Consider the following 27,427-nt stretch of genomic DNA (forward strand, 5'->3'; position numbering starts at 1 on the left):
AGCATTTACATTTAGACGCCTGTTATGTGTAGCTAAATTTAAGACTTTAAAAAAAAAAGAAAAAGCTTAAATCTAAAAAATAATAAGGCTTAATAATAATGGCACCTATCCCAGCTGATTTTGGTTGAGCCACCTTTTTAACTACACCTAGCGGTCACGTGTCAGTTCCTCACTTAGCTTTAGCGTTAGCATAAACAAATGAGCCACTTAAAAAGCTCGCGAGCTCGCGTTGTATAAGACTCGGCCGCATGTCATGGGGGTTCGACAGCGCTGATATATTCCGCTCATTACGCGGCGCAGATGGAAGCGTACGTCGTTGCCAGTGACAATCGGCGAAGTGTGCGAAGCTCCCGCGACGACACGCCTCGGCGGCTCCAGGCCCGACGGCTGCCTCTTTGAATCCAGAGAGGATCATAGCCGCAGTGGCACTTGGCAAAATGGCTCTCTAATTATAGTCATTTTCGTTTTGTCCACACATGCTCACGATTCACTCATGTGTGAGGAAGTGATACCTTTTCCGCAACACGCGGTCGGAACATTCCCTTCCCCTGCCAGATTTCGTCTGCCCTCACAATCATTGGGGACTCGGGGGTGCGCTTTGGCGGTGACTCGGAACCACGCGGGGGTGGCGTCGTGGGGGCATCATCAGCTGTGTGAAAACACTCTGAACCAACACGTCCGGAATAACGTTGCCACATTCGGCCACACCGGGCCTACGCGGAAGGCTAAGCTAACCGCTACATATGACTTGTATTTGATCTCATTAGCTTGCGTTTCGAATGCTAATGTTGTGGCCTGATTAAAAAGGGCATGATTAAATTCTAAACATGCGGCCTCCATAGCTGCGCTTTCTGAAGTGCTTTCGTAAACCCTGCGTGAACTTTTCCAAGTGGAGGATAGAAGCGTGGTGGCGTCGCAGCGCCACGCACGGCTCGTTTAATCCGTCGCCTTTTGCTCTTATGCGCTTGACGAAATGTCAACAAGAGGAAGTTTTTGCCCTTGCCGTCTGCATTTTTTTTTTTTTATGTCTGGCGTCAGGTGTCCTTCTCGATTGGAGTATACTCGAACCCATCCTGAGGAAAATTGAAATATTTTTTTTTTTGCTCCGATATGACCGGTGTTCCCCTTCAGGGACTATACCAGCGATGTGGCCAAGAAATGAAGCCTAAAAATCACAAACTGACTTTCAAAAATGATCATTATCAATATTCTGAGTGCATTCACGACTTCAGTTTTCACGGAAATATTATTTACCCAAGTATCCGTACTTCAACTTGGCTACAGACGTATGCCACCTCTGGAATAGACAAGCCTCATTTTTCAGGCGTCCTCATTAATCTTCATCCGCTGTTTATCCCGCAGTGCTGCTGTGCCGCACAATCGCTCTTAATACAACAGTCGTTTGAATGTCGCCTGTCATTTTAAGATGGCAATCAAATCCCCCCAGCTTGCAAAGGCTCATCTTCACATTATCAATGACTGATTGGGTAAATTTAGTTTGTTTGGTGCTTGGAGTAGCAGAACAACAGTGAAAACTATTTGTGTCATGTTTCCCATCGCTAGAATGAATTTGCTTGTTTGTTATCCAGCACGGAAACAAAACAACCGTGTAAGTTTTGAGAGTTAGCCAAGGTTCTATTTATTTGTGTATGGTACTGTAATGATTTCTTGGTTAGATTTATTATAAGCATCCGTTATGTTTTACTGAAATATTTTTAGCTATTATTTTGAAATTACCGTATTTCTATTTATAGTACAATTCCGGTTTGAAGCAACAGATTGCCAACTCTACTATCGCAGTGACTGTAATGTAAAATCAATTTGGAAGATTCCATTGGCACACCCAAGTCGAGGGTTATCAGCATCCTTTTCCACGTTTTCACTTTTGCGAAAACCAGCACGTGTGGCGGGAGAGACAAAAAAAAAACAAGGCTATCTGATTGATGTCGGCGTGCGCTTTAATCTAACGGAGTGCTACTCTGACCCGCCACGTTCCTCGTCTGGAGTGTTTGGCCCGACGCGAGGCAAGGCGAGATCAATATCCCCGGGAACACACCAGAGACATTGTGTTTTATTAAACATTTTCCCATTAAGGTGGCAGCAGCGGTGCTGTACATCATTCCGATACAGTCGTAAATCACGCCGACAGCGGAAGGGAAAAGTATGTACGCAATCGCAAGGGGGGGTGAAAAAAAACAAACTCAAAAATATTTATTTTAAGCCACAGGTTGTGCCTCCGGTGTGTTAAATACATTTATGCCACTAAAATAGTTCGAATGAATAATTTTTATTATTTTCCATTCAGAAGAATGGATATATATATATATATATATATATATATATATATATATATATATATATATATATAAATTAAATATATACATATATAAATTAAATCATATATATATATAGAATAAAAAAATTAACAATAAAATGAATATTAATTATGCAATATAAATTATATAAATATATATGAATAAATATAAATATATAAATATATTTAGCCCCAAAAATATATTTAATAATATATTTATTAAATAACAATTTTAAAAATAAAAAAAATAACAATAAAATCAATATTAATTATACAATATAAATTATATAAATATATATAAATATATAAATATATTTAGCCCCATAAATATATTTAGGGACACAATTTTGCTGTTGACCATTGTATTGTTTATGTGGTGGTGGCATCACGTTGCAGGGCCCGGGGCCGCCACAACACAACAGATGGCCCTCGCCGGGGTGGAATCTGTTACTGTTTGTTCGTGGGGCGTTCTCCTCTAGCGATTTTGCCACCCGGTTTAGGTTTGAGCCAATGGCAAGCTCATAAAGCAGAAGGCTGTAAAACCATACATATGCTCATATGTCAGGCAACAGTGTCTACATACCAAATCCAAATCGATAGATTAGCTGTTCCGTTCACCGCACCCAAGTCTCCAATCGACTGCCGTTTTCTCGTGACTATTTGTCTCCTTTTCAATAAAATTGCAACATTTGAGGATACTTAAAATGACACAAATAATAAGCACAAATTTGCTTTGTTTGCTCAGTGTAGTATTCCACAATTTCCTTGCAGGGCTATTGTAACGTGAGCATTTTAAAAAAAGAAAAAAAATAGTCACTTTTGTCACATCCAATTTCCAACCTTGCTGGGATAGAGGGAATTATGAAGGAATAGTAGATTGAATCGCGGCATCATTGTCAATCATGAGCATATTTTGTATTGTATTATTTTTTTTTTCCACAAGCGTCAAATCCACCGAGCGCATTCAGCGCGACGCCAACAATCAGCGCAATCAGATTGCAGTTCACGGGAAGCCGTCGCCTGCCTTCCTCTATTTGTTGTTTTGTTGACGAAAAGTGGAGTCAGTGGAGGCTGTGCTAAATTATAGATTTACATTATATATTCTTTTCATATCGCTCTATTACATCAATATTTTATTTGGCAACAGTGTTCAGGCACTCTCAGGCAATTGGGGAAATATATTCCTGGACAAATGGAGCAAAAATGAGCTCCCAAATTAAGAGGCAGAAGAAAATAAAAGATTTAAATGTAGGCTTTTTATGTGTAGCAGAGAAAAAGTAGCAAGGCATGAAAAGCTCGAGTCTCAAAATTGCTGCCCATTGAGGTACAGAAGGATACATGGTAAAAAAAAGTAAATTATACAAACACACTTCTTCAGACCGCTATAAGTAGTCTATTGAGTATACCGATACCAAATAACTGATACCATTTGTGCTTTTGTGAAAGCGAACAAAGAGACATGCTAACTTTAGCTTTAGCGTTGTAGTGTGCTCACATTTTCTTGCCCTTGGTCTCCTCTTGAATTTAATTACATTGTCATTGTGACATTTGAGGATACACAACTAGAAGTGGCAAACACACCTTTGTATTTTGCTACATTTTGCCGCCCTCGATCTGGCTGTTATGTATTTATTTTGACCTTTTCTGTAGCCTAACCGGTGTTTGCGTTGTCCGTTACATGACCTTATGATATTTCAAAAAGGAAAAAAAAAGAAAGAACAGAAATAAATATATTGACGATTATTTGACATTGGAAGAATATTTTATTACTATTTCTTGTGTATTTTAACAAAAATAAAATATACATAAAAATGTATTTATATTTTGAGCACCTGTCCCGAAAATATCTGATTATTGTAAAATTCTGATTATTTCTACCAAATGCGTGAAGACCCCTTGAAGACCACAACAGAAATATACAAATATGTTTCTAGTGTGTGATCTTGCTGAGCACAACACATTGTTGCTCATCGCCGCACACGCTATTACGTTGCCATGGTAACAAAAGCAGCATGTGACTAAGCGGAGGCTTTTTGCAAGAGGGAAATGACTTAAATGACTAACCTGCTCTCGCTAAATGCCGCATACGGAAAGATGCTAATTAGTCTGTCCAGTTTTACACGCAGTATTTTCATTTTGCTCACCATTAGGTCGATTTAAGAGTTATTCATCGACAATGTGGTTATAATTAGTGTTTGCAGTTAGCTTAGCATCAGTAATATTTCAAGTGGTGAACATGTTATTGAGACATTGTTTCAAGTTGTTAGAAGAAATACGTGGTATGCTCGCTTTAAGATGTCCGGCATGGGTCCCGACGTTGCCCTCACATGATGATGATGATGATGATGGAGATGGAGCTGCACACAATCTGGCAGTAATGGTCCTGAGCCGTGCTGGAATTGGATTCAGTTGAAGGATTGCCAAAGGACAGCATGGCGTGCCACACAATGCAGTGCACGACCTCGTTCAGAAAAGCGTCACAGAGGCTCAATGTGACTTGTCGGTCATCTTCTCCCCTCCAGACTGTCGCCTAACAAAAAGCACAAATTGTACAGACACAAAATGATTTTTTGGAAAACTGAAAAATCTCAAAATATTCAGTCCAGGACAGGATACACCTCAATCTTTTACAACAAAGTGTGAAGAAGAATAAGTGGAGGGTGATGATAGAATTGTGGTTAGCACGGCTGTGATTGGTAGTGGCGGAATAAAAAATCTTGGTGGAATTATAGTTTGCTGTGTTCACACCCACAACGGCGCAGCTACGAAAATTCTAAGGGCAACATCATTTTGTGTTCCCTTTTGTGTTTTGGCTTTCATTGGTTGGTGACATGTAAGAAAAGAGCTTTCTTTTTGTCATTTTCAGGTGGCGCTAGTTAACATCGAAACAAAGCAATTAGGCCGCGTGCCACTTTTCCCCGACCGGTCTGTTTGGATCGATGGAAAATGAGCAACAAACAAACACTTATTTTGTTTCTCCCCGAAATCTAATTTCATAGCGGCTTGACATTTTTCTCGGAGGCGGGGGCTGGCATTAGCCCGTCAGTCTAGCAGCACCAGATTAACTTCGCTGACTGCTTTTTGTGCAATTATATTTATCGTAGACCGGCAGAGAGCATCCTGTCGCCAGGTTTTCCGATAATTGCAATTTAAATGTTTATGGATTTTTAAGCACCACTTACTTTTCTTTTGTAGTTTGTTTAATCATCCGTTTTGTTCTATTTTTCTCCACAGACACATTGAGAACTGGACGGGATTGCAGACTTTACGGGATGTGGACATGGAACTCTACACTGGGCTGCAGAGACTGTAAGTGTTCCGGCAACATCCGCGGCCATTTCTCAATGGCTACCTGCCCACCTCTTCCTCCCGTCTTTTCCTTTTTTTTCCACCGCCCTTTCAAAACTCGGAGCAGGCCTTTCTCCCCTGATCCCGCTGATCCCTCATCAGGGAGGCCAAGTGTAATATCTCCAGCAGCAAATTAGCATTTTTCTCATTACCGCCCGACTCCGTGAGGGTGGGGGGGGTATCGGCGAGGGAGGCGGGCGAGGGGGTGGGCGGCGGCCACGTAACATTCCCGTAGCCCGGTTTGACACTCATTATTCCACATTTCAATAAGGACAATATGAGAAGCGATCATTCATGAAAAACGTCGGATTGTTAAATATGCCGGAGAGTGGTGCGCTAATGAAAGAGGTGCTGCGCATGTTCCTGTTGACGCTTTAATTGCGAATAAATTAAAATAAAAGATCCTCCAGAGTGCCTCAATATGGTGATCAAGACGACGGTCGTTCTTGAACTTTGCTATCACTTAGTAGCCAAACTTTTATTCATTTAAAATCAGCCACGTTGTTAATCACATACTAACTCGACTATGTATTTTAATTCGTTTTTTTATTTTAATTTATCTAGGCAAGGTGATTAACAGTTTCATATTTGCAAGACAGCAGAGTAAAAACAGCTAAATTAAAAATAATACAAATACCAAGACAATAATTAAAGTTCATAAAACGCAAGGTGATGATGTCAGTGTAAGACAATTTTGATTACAGCTGAACTTCAATTGCGAGGTGACTTTACGCTGAGCGGAGTTACATTTGGAATTAAAATTGGATTTAGATGAGGCAGAACTGTACCGACTCGCCGCAGTGGATCCTCCTGCGAGTGAGCAAGAGCGTGTCACAATGTACCCGCCACATCATTTTTATCTGTACGAGACACGGCTTCATTTTCAACGAAATGAAGCCGTACGAAACAAAGAAAAATGAAGACTGTCTTCATGAAAACAGAAATGTTCAATGTATATATTTATAGATTTGAATGAGGCAAAATAACATTTTCTCAAATATATTATTATAATTATTTGATTTAGATGTAATCATTTTCTGTATAAAAATTAAATTTAGTGTTCAAAAAGTCTATTTTCAAACTTGAGTCTTGAAAAAGAGAGGGTAGTCTTATAATCAGGGTCGTCTTATATTCGGGCCAATACGGTATATAAAAAAAAATTGCACTGTAGTTTGTTGAACTACTGGAATAAAGAAAAAAAGCGTACAGAAAGAATTGTCTCGGTTGTTGACAAAAATACGTCAATTAGGCTGGTCGGGTATTAATTGTCTTTGATGTATACTAAAATGTTTGTTGTTTTATTTTGAAGTCCGGATAATGTCATTGAGGTACATCTAAAGCACATGAGTTTAATTAGGTCTCTACATTTCTTTTGATGTATATAAATACATTATGTTACAACAACTTGGACTGTAAATAAATATATTTTTTAAAGGTACACTGAGAGAATTTGTGCCAGAATGCATCTGCTCCCATTTTTTTTTTTTGGGGTGGCGGAGTTACATAATTTCCGAATAAACACTTGCGCACACACAAAAAAGGAAATGAAAAGAATAGGAAACAATAGTTGTGTTCACCCACGCTGCAGCCTTTGCTCACACATTCATTCTTTTTTTTTTTTTCCATTACAGCACCATCATGAATTGCAACCTGAAGGTGATCCAGCCCCGAGCCTTTGCTCAGAATCCACACCTACGCTATATGTGAGTAAATTTCTTGTCTAATGTGTCTCCCTGTATACAAAGAGTGGGCTTAGCGAGACCCATATGTCTCCTATACGCCCGAGAAAACCGACCCGGGTGTCAAACCTAAAGCCCGGAGACCAAATCGGACTCTGTGATTTTACAGCTAAATCAAATCATGGCTTCAGATTTTCTGCTACAATTTAACCCCGACGCTTTGCTCACCCCTTCTCCTTCGTGACTTGTACACAAAATAACGTTATTGATCGAACGTGGCTTTAGGGCCCCACGATATGAAACGAGCTGAATGGAGGCAGCGCCATTACTGCGTCCGAACGGCACCTGTCGCAAATGAGACATCCATTATTTGCCTTGGATAATTGGATTCCTATCAGCGCTGCCTCAACATAGCGACGAAGACGACGGCGATGCGCTTCCATTTAACCGTCCGCTCTCTAAATGGACCATTTGTCTGGCAGGGCCGAGCGGCGCGCCGCAGAAGAGCAAAGTCATTTCTTTAACAAAAGACTGACGTCTTAGCGTATGACAGCCTGTTATCGCGCTGTTATTTTCCACGAATAAGCATGACCCGAGGAACTCGGTCACAGTATTTTACTTGAGATAGCTGCCATTTTGTGTTTTCGGCAACTGAATGTGATATGGACTCTCTGAGTGAAGGAGCGTTCTGGCTTTGAATTTGTTTACTCATGTCGAGCATGAGTTGTCAACCAGTGGCCCTCGAGTGGTCCGTAGCGGAATTTCAGGTGGTCCGTGAAACTGGAATTGGAAAATAATTTTAACATTTTTAAAAATAAAATTGATTTATGATTTAGACTTGATTATTTTCCAACTAATTCTTACTTACTACTAATTCTTACTTAATACTTACTCATGTCGAGCATGGGTTGTCAACCAGTGGTCCGCGGCCCTCGAGTGGTCCGTAGCGGAATTTCAGGTGGTCCGTGAAACTGGAATTGGAAAATAATTTTAACATTTTTAAAAATAAAATTGATTTATTATTTCGACTTGATTATTTTCCAGCTAATTTTCTGAATTTTTTATCCATCCAAATTATGTCAAACGTAGCTGAGATTCCAAAACTAGCCATACCGATACAAATAAATCGCCTGTATAGGTCTATCCTCCTTCGGTGCAAAATAAAATAATATTTCGTCAAAGCAATGGTCCTCGACTTGCTTCATGGTTATAATGGTGGTCCCTTAGACAAAACCAGTTTTGTCCAATTTGTAAAAAGACGGAAATTGCTAACATGCATGCTAGTTCTTGGATGTTTACAAACTGTACGTTAGCTTCACTGAAAATTCTCCATCTGCTTTAAAGTTTGTGAAAACAACAATATTAAGATTGAAGTGCATCTCCAATTGTCAGTCCAATGATTGAGTCCGGCGTGTAAGCTCGCCTCTTTCCTAGCATGCTCCATTTGAGCTTCCCTCATCCCTGCCCGTGTAAAGAGTATGTTTACTGGGGGCAACTTTGGAGGAAATAACTTGTAATGGCAACATTAAAGTAAATGCAGCAATGCAAGACTCGACTGACCCGTCAGATTTACGAGGTGATCTCACGGCTCATCTTGCGTATGTGTGTGTTCGTTCACTTTATCTGCGTGGGTGATCGGGAACGCTAATCAAAATCGTCGGCGTTTAATGAAACATATTAATCTTCCATCCACTTTTATTTTCTCGCAAAATTTTTGGCCAAAGCAAATCAAGTGAAGCTTCTGTGGTGTAATTACGGAAGAGCGTTGACGTCTCTTACCGATGATCAGTGCTAACTAATTAGCAGCAGCGCTTATTATCGGCAATTGTAAGAGCAATAAAGATGGCGAATGATTATTCTTCACAATTGTATCCACTCACTTGTTGTGGTTTGAGTATGTAGAGGCATAAAAAAGTATAATAATAAAAAATAAAATCATTAAAATAATCTGCTTTTGGATAAAATGTGTCTCCTTACACAGAATACTGAAACATAATTTATCCAATTTTTTTTTTTAGAATGGACAATTAGCGGAGTTATTGTGTTTGAGCAAAAATAATAGTTTTATGTGTCTTCCCTGAATGGAAAATTTAAAAATTCCTGTATTGTTTCAGAAGTTTTCAAATTCCCCCCATTGTGAGATTTACAAAGTTTATCTCATTTAATCTGTCCTCAGTTGCTGTTTTCAGACATGCTGCAAGAGAAAAAAAATGTGAACTTGTCATAAAATATTCAACATTTTATGATAAAATACAGAGCAACATTAAATTAAATCACCCTGTGCAATACAGGCCAAATCAAAAGCAGTCTAGCGCAAAGCAGAAGAATTAAAAAGAATTTAATGAGGCCAGTTGATCATTTACATTCGCGAGGGATCAAAACAGCATACTGACTTTGTGATTGCATCCAACATGACCTCAACTTGTGATGAAGAGAGTCCCCATGAGAAAAGCACCAGCTGGGCCTCTGATTCGGACATCAGTCAGGTCGCCTTTATCGCATAACGATTAATATCGTTTGAGATCATCATCGGCGTCGTCATACGTCTTGCCTGTCCACTTGAGACTCAATGGCGAGACTGAGATCAACGATGTCTCCGATTTTTTTTAATTAAATCAAAAAGCACATCATTGTTGTATATTTAATGACGGGAAAAAATCCGATGTTACTAATCTGTCAACCGTGACCCCGTGAAGCCCTTTGGCTCTTTTGTGATTAGTCCTACACAAATAAACTCCGCTTGATGTCTTTAAAGACACAAGCTCAGCTATATTTACTTCTACAAGTCAACTTTTCTCTAAAGTGTTTGCCTTCTTAATGGCCGTTGGCTAAATGAGTTTGCTTTACAATGACAGCTCTAAAATCAACTTGATTACCGGGCGAGTGAAAGCGAGCTTCATTTCCAGCAGCGCGTAAAAGAGATGAACTTAACCCTTCGCCGGCTGACCGCCATTAAAGTCGGATGTATGAGGGGCCGCTGCTCGACGTACGCCTGAATATTTGATAACGAATGAGATGCAAACATGACACAAGCAGATTGATACGCTATTGTTTGTTCTTGACGCAGATGATTAAAGTCGGTACACAGGAAGATCTGTGCAGCCGAGCGGCACCCGAGAATCATAGCACAAGTTTATCTTGATTTAATTGGCTTTTTAATTACCTCTCATTCTTATTCCGTGCTCCTCCTATGCAGCCCCGTTTCTATTTTTCTACAGTCTTTTCCAATTGTAGCTAATTTCCATGTAACGGAACCCGGAATTTTCCGCTGTTGGGTCGTGGATAAATCGGCTAGAACAAAATTATCTTTGGTTTATTTTATTTTGAATTGTATACCAAGACTGTATTTACTGTAATTAAGAATTTATTTAAATAAAAATAATATGTATTATTATTTGTTTGAAAAAAAAATATTTTTTAATTTTTTTATTATCTTTCATTGCCATATGTCGCCTTTTCAATACTCCAACAGTAGTTTCCATTCCATTTACATGTAAACGTAATTAATTAATGCTCCTAGACGTTTCCCTTGTTCAAGTCAGCTTTTTTTCCATGATCTCGCATACTTTCCCCATGCTCCTCCATAGCCTTTCACCACATAACACATTGTAAACGCTGATAGCGGGGACGACGGACACGTTAGCATAGCAACCCCTGGTGGCTACATCTAGCCACCATAACGTGGATTGAATATGTACACACGCGGTGTAAAAGTCTATAATGTGGACTTAACGGTGTCCTCAGCTCATGGTAGCCACAGATGCCTGTGTTTAGACGCACCTAATGAACGCAGTTAGCTTAATTAGCCGAGTGTAGCGTCTAATTAACGCACCGGTTTGACAATGCGCTCTTGTACACTAATCCCCGGCATTTTAATTTTCCCATTTTTAGCGCTGTTCTTCGAGCAAAAATAGTATACGCTTGTTTGGGGGCTGGTTTTGACGGTAGGTGTGAACAGATGTTTATTTAGCGCGCTAGGTGAACGGACTAGCAACATTGAGGAGGAGAGTTGCCCTGATGGGGATGCTTGGAAAAGTCACACTGCTGCTTTTAGTGTTTATAGGACAAATGAGTGACACCGATCATCAAAAAGTCAATCATCAAGAGTCACATGACCGACAAACCACTCATGCTACGTAATAACGGACGTCACGCTAAGTTACGGTAACGTTCCGTGTCGCTCCGAATGCGGGCCCTCAAGAAAAATGGTGACTGCGATGAGGTCTCGGGCTTTGGAGTCTTCTCCGCCACTTCTCCGGTTTGGTCTTTGTCCCGCCTGTGTCAAATTAAAGGTCAGATGGCTGGATGGCTGGGCGACTCTTTATTCTAATGTGACTGAGCGAGAGAATGAATGTGAAGGGAGTGTTGTCACGGTGGAGCGCAAAAGGTCAGTCTCCGTTGGGCGGTCGGGTGCAGGGAGAGGCTCTCATTAAAATCCACCAGGCAACATTTTCTTATTGCTAAATGTCACTTTCATTCTCGGGTCAGCTAGCCAGCCAAAGAACACCTTTAATTACGAATAAAACGACTCTCTGTTTACCTTGTCAAGACTGTGGCAGATCTCTCGCTTTCCTGTTTTTAAGAAGGAAGATGGGCGACTATGTTTTGGTTTGGCTAATGTGTCGTTATATTAGCTTTTTAGTTTAATACGTGAATAGGCTTCAAGCACACAACAATGCTATATCAACAAATACGTTATGGTCAGACCATTTTAATAGGGCAGCTTTCGCTTGCGCTTTTAAACTCCTCCGCTGAAACAAACAAAGAAATTCTTTTTAATGGCTTCAATATGATTTTTATGCTATATTATATTATTTTATTATATTATATTATATTATATTATATTATATTATATTATATTATATTTATTTGTATGTATTGGCTTATGTTATATTATATATTATATTATTATATTATATTATGTTATGTTATGTTATATTATTATATTCACTATGGCCTTAAAAATGAAACTATGTCTGTATTAAGAATGACTAACGTGGTTCGGATGGATGGATGGATGGATGGATGGATGGATGGATGGATGGATGGATGGATGGATGGATGGATGGATGGATGGATGGATGGATGGATGGATGGATGGATGGATGGATGGATGGATGGATGGATGGATGGATGGATGGACCACCATTTGATATAATGATTCATACATAGACTGCACTCACACAAACCAAGTGAATATGTGTGTCTGCAGAAGCCATTGGTGTCTCTCCTTTATTGCTTGGTGCAAACTTGCAATGACGAATAGCAAAGTTTGTGTTATTAAATGTTCCTGCTAACCTGGCCTGAGGGCGAGTACGTAAGCGTGTCGAGGTTTGAGTTGAGCAGAGGTTCTAATCAGTGTCGGGCCAAAATAAATGAGTCCACACGCTTTGGGGCATTTCATGAGCAAGTCATTACTGCAGCTCTCTCCGTCCGTGACCGCCCGCGTGTTGGGATTCCAAACTCATGTTTGTGGATCAGATGCACAAACTTTGAAAGCAACTTTGATGCCGCGGTAATGAGTCATGCAGTCTATACAGAAGCCAGTCAATCACTGTATGTTTACAAACTCCAAGCTAGCTCGTATTAGCCATTATTTCACCGATACGACTAATGCTACTATTGCTAAAAGTACAATACCACTAAAACCGCTACTATTATCACTACTCTTATTACTTACACACTATTTTTAGTAGTATAGAAGCAGCACAAAAGATGACATTCAAATATTAGCGCTTCAGTGGGCACGTTGTTCAGCACCATGAAAATTACATTTGCACATCAGCCACTCACTGCAATTGTGCGCCAACGATATCCTTACAGTAATTACATTAGTCAGCTCTACTAACACGTCCACAATCGTGTTGTTTTTAATGATCCCAGCCTCGGTATTGTCTATTACTTTGCGGTCTTCTCAATTAAACACATAATCGACGTGAAGCTGAATGAATGTTTGAGCAGCTAGCAGCTAGCGAAACTTTAATATTAGCTTACATGTCTTTGTGAGTTTTGCAGGGACTTTGAGTACCAGGAAAAGCACTGTATACGTAAGATATAATATTATTATTATTAATATTATTATTAATATTATTATTATCATTATTATTATTATTAGTGAAATTGAATATTGGCATCGTTGCGCTGTTTTTCTTTTACAAATTTCATCAAAAACATAATCCTTTAAATTTAATAATATAATTTATAATAATAATATATATAATAATTATCTTTGGCGCTTCTTTCGGTGACATTGGGTTGGTTGTTGCAAATGAAGCAAAGAAAAAAAAAATCCCAACTTTTAAATTCTGAGAGCACAATGTTGAAACTGCAGATTTTAAATGTTACACAAGATGAGTTGTGGAGTCTTGAAGTTCAAGTCAAAGTCAAGTCTTGAAGTTCAAGTCAAAGTCAAGTCTAGCCTTTCGTATACAAAGTCCAAAAATCAAATGTCAGTGTGAATGTCGTCACTCTGATGAACATACGCTATCATCGCCTCAGGATTAAATCCGTCACATAAATCAAACATCTACTACTTCTTTCCCAGGTGACACGCACACACAACCATATCCATCAGTTGATTGCTAAAAGTTAGCGTCAAACGCCGCATATATTAACAGCCCTCCTCTTCTCCGGATGCGTAGTGCAAAGCCGCGGCGGGCCAATAGGCCAACGTGGGCTTCGTTAAATGTTTTTCTTTGCGCGGGCGTTATTGAGCGACTTTTCGCTCCTCCAAGAAATGCAGAGCATCTGCTTATCTCCCCTCGTCCTCTCCTCGCTCTATTTAGCCTCTATCCGGAGGAGTTCCTCCTACACACGGGCCGTGCACTTAAAGGAGTGCTGCAGCAACTCCAGCCACCGAAGTAGTGGAATGGAAATCTGTACGCAAAAGGCATCTTCTTTTAAAATGTATCTTTATCTATATTGTTTTGACTCTTGGGCGAGACTTTAGTGCTAAAGGGTCACCCAGGTCATTCATATATGAGAAAAAATAAATAAATGTGAATGTAGAATTTGTAAAATAGTTCACTTTAATATTATGATAATGATTCATTGTCATGAATGAAATGTAAAATTCATAATTTAATTACTATGACTGATTCAATTATAGTTAAAAAATATGACAAAATATAATATATAAATTGATCATTTAATTACCATTCATGAACCAATTTTTTTATATATTTTTTGTTTAAATCAATTTACCAACTTTACTAATTTAAAATTTACCCAAAAAATCAAAACATATGTAAAATTTGTCATTTTCCTTATATAATTTAATTACTTACCAAAAATAAATCATAATGATGTATTTAATGAAATTAATGAAAAAAAAAAATCAAATAGAAAAATGTAAAGATATGTATTTTAAAATAAGTAATTTTAGAGAAAAGACACTCTTTTGGACCAGCGGCCAAAATACAAGTGCTACTTCTTTTATGCCAAATAAAACCTTTTGCGTCAGAGGAAGCCAAGTGGAAGTGCCGAGGACAGGCCTTAAATTAGTCTAAAATGAGAAAGCTACGCAAAAATGTCTCACGGAAAATCAATTTTTGACATCTCAAACTAATGTCCTTAATTTGGAGATTTCAAATTGGAAAATGCTCCACTTGAAAGCGTGCGGCAAATCATCACACCTTTTCCCATTTTCTGCCCATTGCTTCATATCTTCTGCCTTTTTCTTCACAACCTGTCAATCAACTTTTACTTTCACGACAATCGCTAACTGTTTCTGCTTCATATTTGTGTTGATTTTTTTTTCCTGACAAAAGCAAACGTTTATTGTGAATCACTTTCGAGATGTTATTTTCACGATGTCTGAAAACGCTTTCACATCTTTGTAGCATTGTATCAACTCCAACAATGACTGTCGCAAATTAAAAATGGCGAATGTGTCGTTGTCGATGGACTATTTCTTGGCCTTGCTTCACGGAGTCCATCGACGGCATTCGTGATCTCCTATTCAGCCAAGGAGATCTAAAAAAAAAAAAAAAAATTCACGCTTGATAATTCATTGAATATATCGAAATACTTCGACCTTTTCGGATAATCCGACCACCATACAGGTAATAAATAATGCCGGCACTCCTTTAGGACAAAAGCAAATAACGCGGGCTTGCTGACATGCCTGTAAGTTGTATTTGACCCATCCTTGAATCGCCAGCGATTCAGCTGACACCACTCACGCAATTCCTGCCCACCGTGTGGGCGCGATTGCAAAAAGCCGCCGTTTGCTCGGCGGGGTGAAGGTTGTGTGGAGTTGCTTTTCCTCCCTCGGACTACTCGGCTCGCTCAGGGCTGACGCCATGTGACCAGAAATAGATGACGGCAAGGTGAAGGGTACTTCTCGATCACCCCCAAACCATTTTTTTTTTACCACCACACAATTACCTAAGTGTGATGAACTGCCGGAGGTTTGTATGTGTGTTAGGGTAGAGCAGACGGCTCTTAATGGGCAAAACAAAGTGGTGCTAATGCGTGATCAGCCCGCTCATTGTCGACACGCCGCAGGCATTGTTTGACCTCTGATCACAAGCGGCAAACTCCACCAAAGCTGAGTAGAGAACAGTCCCGTATCTCGCCTTGCTCATTTCCCAGATATGAATGCAGCTCAAATTTGCATTGTGCCAATGTTTGGATGCGCGTGTGGCTAATCTGAGAGTAAACACGGAGCCTCGCTAGCCTCTGATAGCGCCGTGGCGGAGCACGCTATCTTTTGGCGTTGGGTGGTGTGAGCTGTACAAGGTGAAACGCTTCGGTAAACCTCGGCCGACGAGCTGCAAAACTTGACCGCAGGGAGTGAATCGGAGTAAGCCTTTATCTTTGTCATGGGAGATTAGCTTTAGCCATGTTACCACCGAGTGGTACAGTCCAAGATATGTCTATTACGTGTTAAGAGTGACTCCCTTCACTTGTACATTTTAAAGGTTGTTTTAAGATAATTTTATTTGCCTTTAAATCTCTTAAATTATCGCTACTCAAAATGGAGGGGTTCTTTGTGACAAAATGGCAGTTTGAAGTCAATCTGTAAATTTCAAGGATCTTAGATTTGACTCGTCTGAAAAGTATTGTCTTTGCTCAAAGTACTTTCTATGCCCGGAAACTTGTCTCTACTTGCAACGTTTGGTTATTTTGTTCCTTCAACTCAGCTTTTGCAAACCACAAATGAGTTTTCATATCACTTTGACATGACATCATCAACCCACAACGTGCCGCATTAAGCGATTTGCCCGCCACAAACTTCGAGTATCTTTTAAAGACCCATGGAATCGATGTAGAGACGAGGCAAAAACAGCACTCCGGGATGTCAGAAGCAACCACGCTTTGTAAGGGGACACTAATGGATAATTTGGGGTTTCTGAGATGCACCACACTGGTTAAAACCGGTGGCACAAGTGCACGGCCGACGTACATTAGCCGCCATTTAATAGCAATAATTCACTTCACTTAGAGCTAAAGTGGCAAGCTTGTCATGTTGTTATTACCATAATCCCTTCTGGACAAATAAAATCCTCCTGACTCATAGTTGACCGGACCCTTTTGTTTTTGCAGCTTCTTTGCGGTCAGAGAGTGAACCACAAAAAAAACCCTCGAGTCAATTTTGTGGTTTTGCCACTTACGGCAAAAAGCTTTGTAGCGAGTGTTGGTCTTTAGTCGCTCTCTAACTCCATCAATGTCATGACAGAATGATGCATGACCAACGTGTTTTGGATATGAAGTGCAAAGTTTTGATGATGGATTGCCACTTGACACCCAATCTGACTTTGATGGAAGAGTGATAGCAACGGGGAAAACCGCAGGGACTCTTGGTTCCGATAGGAAAAAGACAAAAGGGGTCTAACTCCAAAATCTAATAAATTTTTCATTAGCTGTTTCCCGCTTTCCAAGGTAGTATCATTGCAAAGAAATAAAATATTATCATTGCGTATCGTATAAATGTTTGAAATTGATCCGGCTTCCGATGCTAGGCAGTGTAGCACTGCTGTTCCTCCCATCCATAATCAGACAGCTTAATCTTGAGCGGTGGCTGCGCAGATCCCGGCAGACAGCGGGTGGTGGACACGATCCGCGCCAATGACGAGCGGGGGGCTCCAGTTAATCTAAAGTGTCGTCTCGTCGGGCCCGAGAGACTCCATGTGTCAGCCTTAGCGTTGTGATCAATAGCCTCCTCCAACATGAAAGTCCGATCCTTCCGCTCGCAGTCCGTTGCGTCCTCTCACCATCGTTGCGTTTGATCCTCCCAAGTGTTTGCTATCCGAGGGGAGGTGCGGGGATGATTGAGGTAATGCTAGCTTTTTACGCACCTGAACCTTTGGCAAGGCTAAAAATAGCAAAAGCTTGGACTCAGGATTACTTTTAAACATGGTGTGAAGAAACTTTCAAGGAATCGTCATGTTGGATTTTCTCCTGGCAGTCAGTCACCAGCGGCCAAATAAGCTTTTAAATCTAACCGGCAATGTGCAATAGGTATCAGACAAGCTAACGATTAGCCTAACTTCTTTGTATTATCGTATTTTCTGGACTATAAGGCGCACCTTCAATGAACGGCCCATTTGAAAACTTTGTCTTTATATAAGGCGCACCCGACTATAAGGCGCACCATTAATGCATCATGTCAGATATTTAATCCAAATTAAATCATTCTCCATTTTATCTTTTTTATTTCAACTTCAAACGCAAGAAATTACTTTATAATCACAAAATAATGATCCATAGTCTTTTTGATTCATAGTCTTCAGCGGGCCACTTATGATTGATTTCATGACACAATGCTTCGGGCCAGTTTAGATTTAGGAATTTGGTCCATATATAAGGCGCACTGGACTATAAGGCGCACTGTCAGCTTTTGAGAGAATTTTAGGTGTTTAGGTGCACCTTATAGTCTGGAAAATACAGTACTTTGCGTTTCTTGCCCTGTGGTACCTTCCCTGTTTTTTACAGGTTTGTTTTCAAATTATGACAGAGAACGTTTGTGTTTCTCCTGGCAGTCAGTCACCAGCAGCTAAATAAGCTTGTAAATCTAACCGGCAATATGCAGTAGTTACCAGATAAGCTAACAATTAGCTTAGCTTCTTTGTACTACTTTGTGTTTCTTGGCCTGTGGTACCTTCCTTGTTTTTCACAGGTTTGTCTTCGCACTATGACAAAGAACGTTTGTGTACACTGCGCATATTTGGTCAAAATGTTTGCTATCCGGATGAGAGCATTATTTTTTTGTCTCTTACCGATGGAGTCGTTTGGCCCGTGACACAATCTTGCTACGGGGCACTGCAAGTGTGCTGGTGGGCTGATTCTTCAGTGACAGAGAGATGGATAGAAAAGGGCGAGTGCGGTCATTGAGAGAATTTGTCAGACTGCGCGGTGGAAGAGTGGTTAGCACTGCTGACTCGTAGCTTGAATGATACCCGTTTAAATTTTTCACCTTGGAAATTACCTTTGTGGCGTGTTCTTGAGCTTCCTGGTTAAGATGGCATTTTAAATGTTTAAATAAAAATAGATGTGGGTATAGAATGGAATCAAAGAAATATGAAGTATTAAAACTTGTGACTTTGTAATAGTTTCCGCCATTTTCAGCCACGTTATATGGCAAGATCAGATTAATTGGAGTCAAAGGCAACATCTTGTAAAGCCTCCGCTCCATTCAAAATGGATTATTGGCACACACCTACACAACACACACACACTGGCTTTTGCTGTTGATCTTCAAAAAAAATACAATTTTCATTTGAGACAAGGCGGCTCGGGAGACTTTCAGAGACGCTATGGTTCGTCTGAAGTGACGTTAGCAATCACATCTTAAGACTCATGCAATCGTGTGATAATCAGCAAAAGCATTCCCGCTGTAAAGTCACCTTGAGTGTGCTTAGCCTCCATTAGCATATAGTATTTCAACACAGCTCATCACTTCAAATCTTTAAAAGGAACACAATAGTACAATTAGAGTCTAAACAACTTCCGAAGAAATACTTTTTTTATGAGCGTATCATAATGATAGGCTGTCTCCTGGAAGTTATTTTATCCAACCTCATTTTTTCATTTTGTATTTTTTTTTATATTATTTATTTGACTTTTTATGTGCCGAATAAAAAACAAAAATAAAAAAGAATTGTTTGCACCTCAAAAGTCTGAAATAAAATAACAAATTACCTGACCCCTGGCGATAACACAATTACTCCCGTCATGTTTGAGTAGGAAATTCAGACTTCTTCCTAATACAGCGTGTGTATTTAATACTGAAAAGATCTCTCTTGCTTGTAATTAAATTCCCACCATACTAATGATCCAATTAAGTCTGGAGGACTTAAAGAAAGACGATTGTGCTTTAATTAAGTCATGTCAAAACATTGGCGTCAGATGGCGTGCCTGCCGGTAGCCATTTTAAAATCAAATCCGTTTAAATATTTGCTTGGTAAACTCTGGTTTCGCTCAATACAAAGTGACCTTAGTAGAAATCTTTAGCCAGGGTGTTTTCATTTTTGAGAGTTAGATGTATATGTAAAAAGTTTGGAATATAGATAAGCCTGAGGGGAAAACTTGTTTGAATAAACAGTAGAAATAAATAAAATATTTGTGGTCAGAGCCTGAAGCAGCTTACTGCTCTTTCGACACGAACATGATTTTACATTAGAGTAGTTGTGGGGACCTTGTTCACCCCTCCAGTTGTGTCAGATTTGTTGTCAACAAAGTTCGGAATATGGTATCATGGTTGTACGAGAAAGTTTTTATTAGGGTTGGCAAGTCGATAAATCACAGAAACATATTGAGTGGCATTCTGCTCACATATCACCTTCTGGGCCGCCAGGTCTGCTTGTGATTGCCCCCCTCCCGTCTAACAATGATGAGCTGGCAGGCCCGGCAGGGGTCAAGGTGGCCTCACGCGGTGCCGCCCCAGCGGGGACTGCCAGGCTCCGTGCCAGTTTAAATGTGCCCGTTTATTCTCAGCCCGCCGTCATCAAAACGAAGCAGCGGCGAACGGCGGTAGGTACTGGAAAAGCAGCGTGCGGCAATGGCAGTCGTCCAGGCGTGAGCCGAGCAGGTGTTGTTCTGTCGAAACACCTTGACGGCTGTGAGGCGGCGGTAGCTGCGTGGCAACCTGCTCCCGTTGCCGTTGTCAGAGATTCCAACGGGCTCGAAAGGCCTGGCGGGCTGCCGTCATTTTCCGGAAGCCGCGGCACTTTGATTTGCAAGCTGTTGTTTGTCTGACACGTTGTTGCTTTGCTCGCAGTTAGAAAACCTCCCACGACACCTTGCTTATCGTTCCTTGTAAATGTGTGACTAATTACTGATTGTTAGAGACTAATCACTGAACAGAATGTACCAAAACGCAAAAAAAAAAAACTAGGCCCTACCAAGTTTATTGAGGATTTTGAAAATTTACCTTGAAAATCAGTTTTAACCACAAAATAAAAGAAAATTGTACACATCTATCTTAAAAGGACACACGAGAAAGTCCCGATGTTCGAAATGAACTCATTCAGTGACAGCCCAAGTAAAATGGAAGTTTGACGTCTATAGTCGTCAATGGCAGTGAATGAGTTGAGTAAGAAGTTGGCTTTTTGGGATTGAAGCAACCATTTTGAACTTGATATTGTGTGTTTGACACCCCCCCAAAAATAAAATACACTTGGATAATATTAGAAATAGTTTTGTATCGTAAAATGAAGTTTAGCATTAGCAACAATTCGTACTGTTGCTCAAGTTTTTTTAAAATCTCCGAGGTCTTATGAGTTGTGTTTCTTTGACACATTTGCACATTTACTAGAAAATGTGCACAAATGAACCTGCCAAGTCCTAATGACATTTTAATTAAACTCGGAACTATTTTCAGACTGCGAAAAGAACATATTTTGGGTGTTTGTGTTTTGACAAGCCATTTATGATAATCCTCCAGTTCCTCGGAGTGCTCGATTGAATTGCGTCGCAATGGTCACGGGTTACTTTCACGACAAAACAATGACGGCGTTATGGAAATGAAAACTTTTGAGCTGCGTGCGTAGCTTTAATTCAGCAATTTGTAATAGTTTAGCATCTTGACGAACATCGTTTAATTAGTAATCCGTCAAAGGAGGAAAACAAAATTATTAGGAAAATTTTGGAATCCACATTGGGGCTTGACGACTCTTTATAATCGCCTGTATTATTTTTTTTTAAATACTATACAGTTGCCTATCTGTGCTTCACTAATCCATCTTTTTCTGCGGAACCTTTTCATCGAGAAATTCGTGTTTGCGGGCGGATAAGCGTTCAATGTACTTTCCCAAACAAAACTGGAGTTTTAAGTTGCAATATCACCACTTACCACTAGATGGCAGACAGTCTTAGTTGCGCTTGAACTGGGTCTTATCCTACGATTTTTTTTTTTTTTTTATCTATTTTTTGGTGGCATTTAAATTGCCCATCCTTGATGAATTCGGTGTTTGTGTCCCGGCAAGCGCGGAACCGTTACGTCGTTGACTCAGTGAAACGGGAGGTTCTTCTGGCGCGACGGCGTCTTTGTCTTTCGAATCACGTGCGACTCCGCTGGCTCGCCGCCTCGAGAGACTGCCAGCTGTGCCCACGCATTACGACGTCAACGTCTCGCCAATCTGCTTGTGTTTGCACTGAAAGGCCAGAAACAACACGTTTCATGAATAAAGTGATTATTTGTAGTGAGGAGCATCTGGATTTGACTGTTACATGTTATTTTTGTCATAAACTCTATTTTTTTTTTCCATGTGGCGTTTTAGATTGGCTATTATTTAGTTTTACGTTGACTTCATTCCAAGTCTGGCTTTTTATGAATAACATTACTTGAATCAATGACAACCATTTCCAATTGAGATTGTTTTGAAATATATTTGTAACTTTTTGAAAAAAAACAAAAAAACACAATGACTCAACTGATGACCATGAAAGAAAATAATCATGACATTTGCTGCTAATCTGCCAAATACCTTTTTTTGTTTTTTAAAATCCTCAGCCACTCATATTTGGCCTTGTTATGTTCTCGCTCTAGGCTCCATTTGTTCTTTTTACAATGCCGGACGAATGTTTTTAGACCATCTGTCATACAAATGAGAAGAGAACGTCGGGCATCATAAAGTGCTTTAAAGGTATTTCAAATCAGGTTGGCAAAATTTGTGCAATCGGGTCCTTTTTTTTTTTTCCCAGGATTGCAAACCAAGCTGGCAAAGTCGATTTTTAGGATTTTTGAACTTCCGTATATTTTGGATCCGTCATTATTGACCTATCAAATTTTACATTGCAATGATTTGTGTTTAACAAAATATTTTGGTGGGTATACTCAACATCCCACCAAAACTTCACACTACCAATTGAAATTGACTTTTGAGGCTGAAATTTTGCAAAATTCCAGTTCAACATGAGGCAATTCAAACCCAAACATCAAAAATCCATTTTTTTGTCAAGCCTGGTTTCATGAGATTTTTTTTGTGGGTCTTCTAACAATTCTGAATTTCCCGTTGCCAATACAGACTTTGTAGCTGGACTTTTCCGAAAAAAAAAAAATGCATTCCACGAAACAATTTGACCCTCTTCCACCTCCTGTGACGACAGTTTTGACGTTTTATTTCATTTTGTCAATCGTCTATCACCTTTAACCCATCTATCTCCCCCCCCCCCTTCCCACTTCCACCGCTAACTTGCAATCCTGAAAACCCTCATACGTCTTTGTTACTCCGCCGCCCATGCTGTCACGACGTGGGTGGCGGACCATCGCTTGAAGATAACAAGGCATTATGTGAAGATGCCTGGATGGTAAATCTTCATTCCGCCAACCTTACCTGAATTTCCATAAATTTGCATGCCGGCGCAGTCTATAAGTGAAACTGTTGAAACGCTTGCATGTCCTTGAGGCCTGTCAAGGAGAAACTCTTCACATTATTATTTTTTTTCCTCCCCTTTAACAAAATGGGAATAGTCAACGTGCCAAGCGACAGGTTGTTAGAAGGAGCTTCACTTGACATGTATGGGGTCACGGTTTTTCATGGGTGCTTTAAAAGCAGGCAAATTTTGTAGCAGTTTAAAAAAAAGCTTTTTTAGAAAATAGCCACTAAAGCAACTCCGAAGACTGCCCGTAATTTTTTTTTTTTTTTTTTTGCGGCCGCATTTTTAGTGAAAGCAAGTCAATTAGCAATATTGGCTAAACATTATTTTTTTTTTTTTAATTATTGGTTCTATGGAACAGTTTATGAAGCATTTGCTTCAAAAATTCCTCGTCTGGTTTAAGGTTGAAAATGCCAGTTATGTTTAATCACAAAGATTTATGAGTCTTGAGAAAAATGTTTCTCTGCTTTTATTTTCTCCAAAAGATAACCAGGATCATCGAGATTACGCTCGACCTTGCGCGTTTTTCATTAAAAAGGTTGCCACGGTTACCAACGTGCATTCTGCGATGAGTCTAAACGACGCCTTGTAAAATTAATAAAAGGCACAGCGCTGATGCGACGCAGGAATTACATTTTCACCGCAGCCCCTCAGCAGCCGGTGCATGAATTCATCTCAGCGTAACTCAATAAAACAACAAGGAAGCCAGCGAGCTAGCGAGCCAGCGTCTGCTGTAAACAATGTATGAAATGATCAACCCTCGCGGGCTCTTTATGCTGAGCCTTTGAACGAGCCGATTCGTTTATTTATATATATTCTTTTGGGTCTGTGTCTGTTTGACAGCTCGGCTTGTTTGCTTCATTTGATATATATATTCACAAATCTATAAAGAGGATAAAACATTTTTTTTTATAATTATCTATGATAGGAAAGCCCAGTTTGGGAATATTTCAGATGTAATCCAGATGCTTTTTCTAAAAAAAAAAATAATATGTAAAATAAATTAGCTTGTTTCAGTTTTGGCATTGAGTAGTGGACTCTCGAAGGAGCAGTGTTGAAACCGACTTTGATTTTTCACCACATCGCAAATGTGCTTTTGAAAATCATCTTTTGTACAAGCCAAGTACTGTTTGCTTGATAATCACATAAAATTCCTTTTTTTTCTTTTTGTCTTCATCACCTCTCGTTGCAGCTGGAAACAATGCTGCGCGGGCATGTGGCTGCCTTGTCCTGTTTTAATTAACTGTCGCAGTGTTAAATCCTCTCCTTGGGACTCCGAGTGTGTGTGTGCGTGAGTGCGTCTGTGTGTGTTGGGGGTACATACTGGCACAGCAGTGACTCAGTGTTGCACTCTGGCCCAGCTGTCGTCCCATGTGGAGGATTTTGGAACGACTGGATGCTTAACAGATGTAAAGTGACCGCAATGTTACTATCAAAATATTCTCATTATTTTATATATATACCGTATTTTCCGGACTATAAGGCGCACCTTCAATGAATGGCCCATTTTAAAACTTTGTCCTTATATAAGGCGCACCGGACTATAAGGCGCATCATGTCCGATTTTTAATCCAAATCAAATCATTCTCCATTTTATCTTTTTTATTTCAACTTCAGACGCGACAAATTACTTTATAATCACAAAATAATGATCCATAGTCTTTTTGATTCATGATTCATAGTCTTCAGCGGGCCACTTATGATTGATTTCGTCACACAATGCTTCGGGCCAGTTTAAATTTGGTCCATATATAAGGCGCACCGGACTATAAGGCGGCTTTTGAGAAACTTTGAGGTTTTTAGGTGCGCCTTATAGTCCGGAAAATACGGTATATAAAACCGCTAGTTGGTGGTGTCTGAATGCCCACAAAAAATGAAGACTTTGTATTCCAACGTGCACAAGCGTGTTGTTTCCCTTCAGGAAGGATGCAAACATCCCAAGCCACACGCAAACACAATCACCATGCTCCACCGACTCGCTCGCTACGCTGTGAAAAAAACAAAATATAACAAAGTAGCTTCTGCACGGCGGCGGTCTGATGGGTAAAATCCTTTGTGAGGGTCCTTATTGGTGTTTTAATCAAGTCTAACATTGTTATTGATTCCACCAAGAGGCATTTCATAAAGGGGAGGCGGGCGGCTCGTGGCGGCTCCTCGGCATCAAACGATGGTCCGGCGAGCAAATGCAATCAGAGCGCTGGATAAAAAGGTTGGGAGTCGAGTGGCGACCGCTCGTGTCTCTCATTAGATTGAAGACAATTTTCATTAGGTGGCCGGCCGGCTGCTTGTTAACATCCGCTCTTTAAGGTTCTCGCCCTCTTGTGTTCCCTGCCGACTTTGAAGGATGACCGTGCAGGATGAGGCAATTTGGTTTTCTCGTTCATCCTACCAATCCATATTAGGGTCTCAGAGAAGGCCGGGGGTTCCAAATTAGGATTTCAAACCTGGGTTAGGGTGTCAAATAAGGCTTTCAAGATAGTGTTTCAAATAAGGGCTAAGTTTTTAAATAAGCTGTTTAGGGTTTCAAACAAGTCTTGAGATTTCACATTCCAAGTTGACTTCAACTTCAGGTTTCAAGCCTAGAATGTGATTACGGTATTTTACGGACTATAAGGCGCACCGTACTATAAGGCGCACCTTCAATGAATGGCCCATTTCAAATATTTGTCCATGTATAAGGCGCACCATGAATGCAATCACAATATAATAACTTGAAATAGTGAAAACAATAACAAATATATCAATAACGTTAATATCACTCAACACATTTGGCCTGCGGGCCGGAATTTGGTCCATATATAAGGCGCACTGGACTATAAGGCGCACTGTCGGCTTTTGAGAAAATTTGAGGTTTTTAGGTGCGCCTTATAGTCCGGAAAATACGGTATTTAATATTTTGGTCGTGTTTAAAAGTAAGGTCTTAGGTCTGGGCTAGTTGATTGAAGACAGAATTAAGGTTTCAAAATAGCATTCGAGTCAGTGTGATATTTTTACTCGTTAGCTTTTATTTGTTTCTATAATTCCCGCCCTTATGGTATGACTCAAAAGTGCAGTAAAAAAAATTTGGGGGCCGCTGCTTTAAAATTGCACATTCTTGTAAGTGCTAAGAAAATATTTAAATCTTTTTTCTAATTTGAAGCATTCATCTTCACCAAAGCTGCAAGGTCACATCTTCTATGCTCAAGGGCGTTCTAGTCGAGTGTAATCCACTTTCGGTTGTGAAGAAGCGCTAAAAGCTGATGAGAAGCGCTTGCTGCCGTCAGATTAGCGTATTTTCCACAAGATTAAAGAATCCACTATTTATATCGTCGCTTTCCCCAGAGCTCACCGACCGACCGACCGGCTTTGCCTACCTGCGCGACTGCGACGATTATAATGAAGCATTGCTCTTTGAAGTTTGTGCCGTATGCAATCATTTTCGTACGCTGCTTGCTGCCTCGTATCTCAACTCACCTGGGAAAGCATGGGAAAATATGTTTCCCGCTTTTTCTGCCCCTTCATTTATGATCACACAAATACGATTGTGTGACCATTTATTTGTACTTTGTAGTATTTACTTATTGTCTGGTGTTATTTAGATTTGGTTGGTTATTTAACAAAGTTTATTTGGGTATTTTTGTGATAGCTCCCTCTTGTGTTCATTTAGCTTAGTCCACCCTGAGTTCTCGATCTGGAGGTCAGTCTGTATAAGTTTGTTGTCGATCAGTTGATGTTTGAGCCTTTTTTTTTTTTTACTTTATTAAATGGATTATTTTTGTCCAAATTTGAAACACTTTTGTCCTTGCCTATGTGTGACAGTTTGGATTTTGTGTTGCTGACAGTTTGCATTTTATTTTACAGTAAGCATTAAGATTTTCGTTTTTCTGCTCCGATTTCGACTGTTTGCTTTTCCTATTTTCCCCTCTTCCGGTTTGTTTGACATCATCTGCTTCAGTTCACATTATTACTATAGCCACTTGAGTCTCATATGAAATGTTTGCACCGTTTAATCTCGACAACTCGTACTCATCCATAAATGGATTTTTATCCGTTGTCTTAACAACGCCGCTAACCAGACATTCGCTAATTAACGCTGTTGGAAACGGTTGTCATGTAAGCGTTCCACTAGTTGTTTGCATACATTGTTAATTAATTGACGAGCAGCACTCCTCTTTGGGCATATATCTGCAAGTTTGTTGTTGGTTTTTTGTGTTTTTTTTTTTAGCCCTTCTTCGCATCTCTGTCAGGAAGTGTGTCGTCTATAAAGGTCATCCCTTGCATCTCC

The 27,427-nt window shown here is 39.9% G+C and overlaps 1 protein-coding gene across 2 annotated transcripts in view; it reads left to right on the plus strand.

The window, feature by feature from the left end:
• ntrk3b (neurotrophic tyrosine kinase, receptor, type 3b) overlaps positions 1-27,427 on the plus strand; it is a 100,933-nt gene that overhangs the window by 13,527 nt on the left and 59,979 nt on the right. For both annotated transcript variants that reach the window (XM_049717054.2, XM_049717055.2), the window contains exons 2-3: positions 5,549-5,623; positions 7,294-7,365. In XM_049717054.2, the coding sequence (XP_049573011.2) occupies positions 5,549-5,623; positions 7,294-7,365 (147 nt within the window). The remainder of the gene's footprint in view (positions 1-5,548; positions 5,624-7,293; positions 7,366-27,427) is intronic.

The sequence above is a fragment of the Syngnathus scovelli genome, chromosome 4, assembly GCF_024217435.2.
Source record: "Syngnathus scovelli strain Florida chromosome 4, RoL_Ssco_1.2, whole genome shotgun sequence".
Taxonomy (NCBI): Eukaryota; Metazoa; Chordata; class Actinopteri; order Syngnathiformes; family Syngnathidae; genus Syngnathus; species Syngnathus scovelli.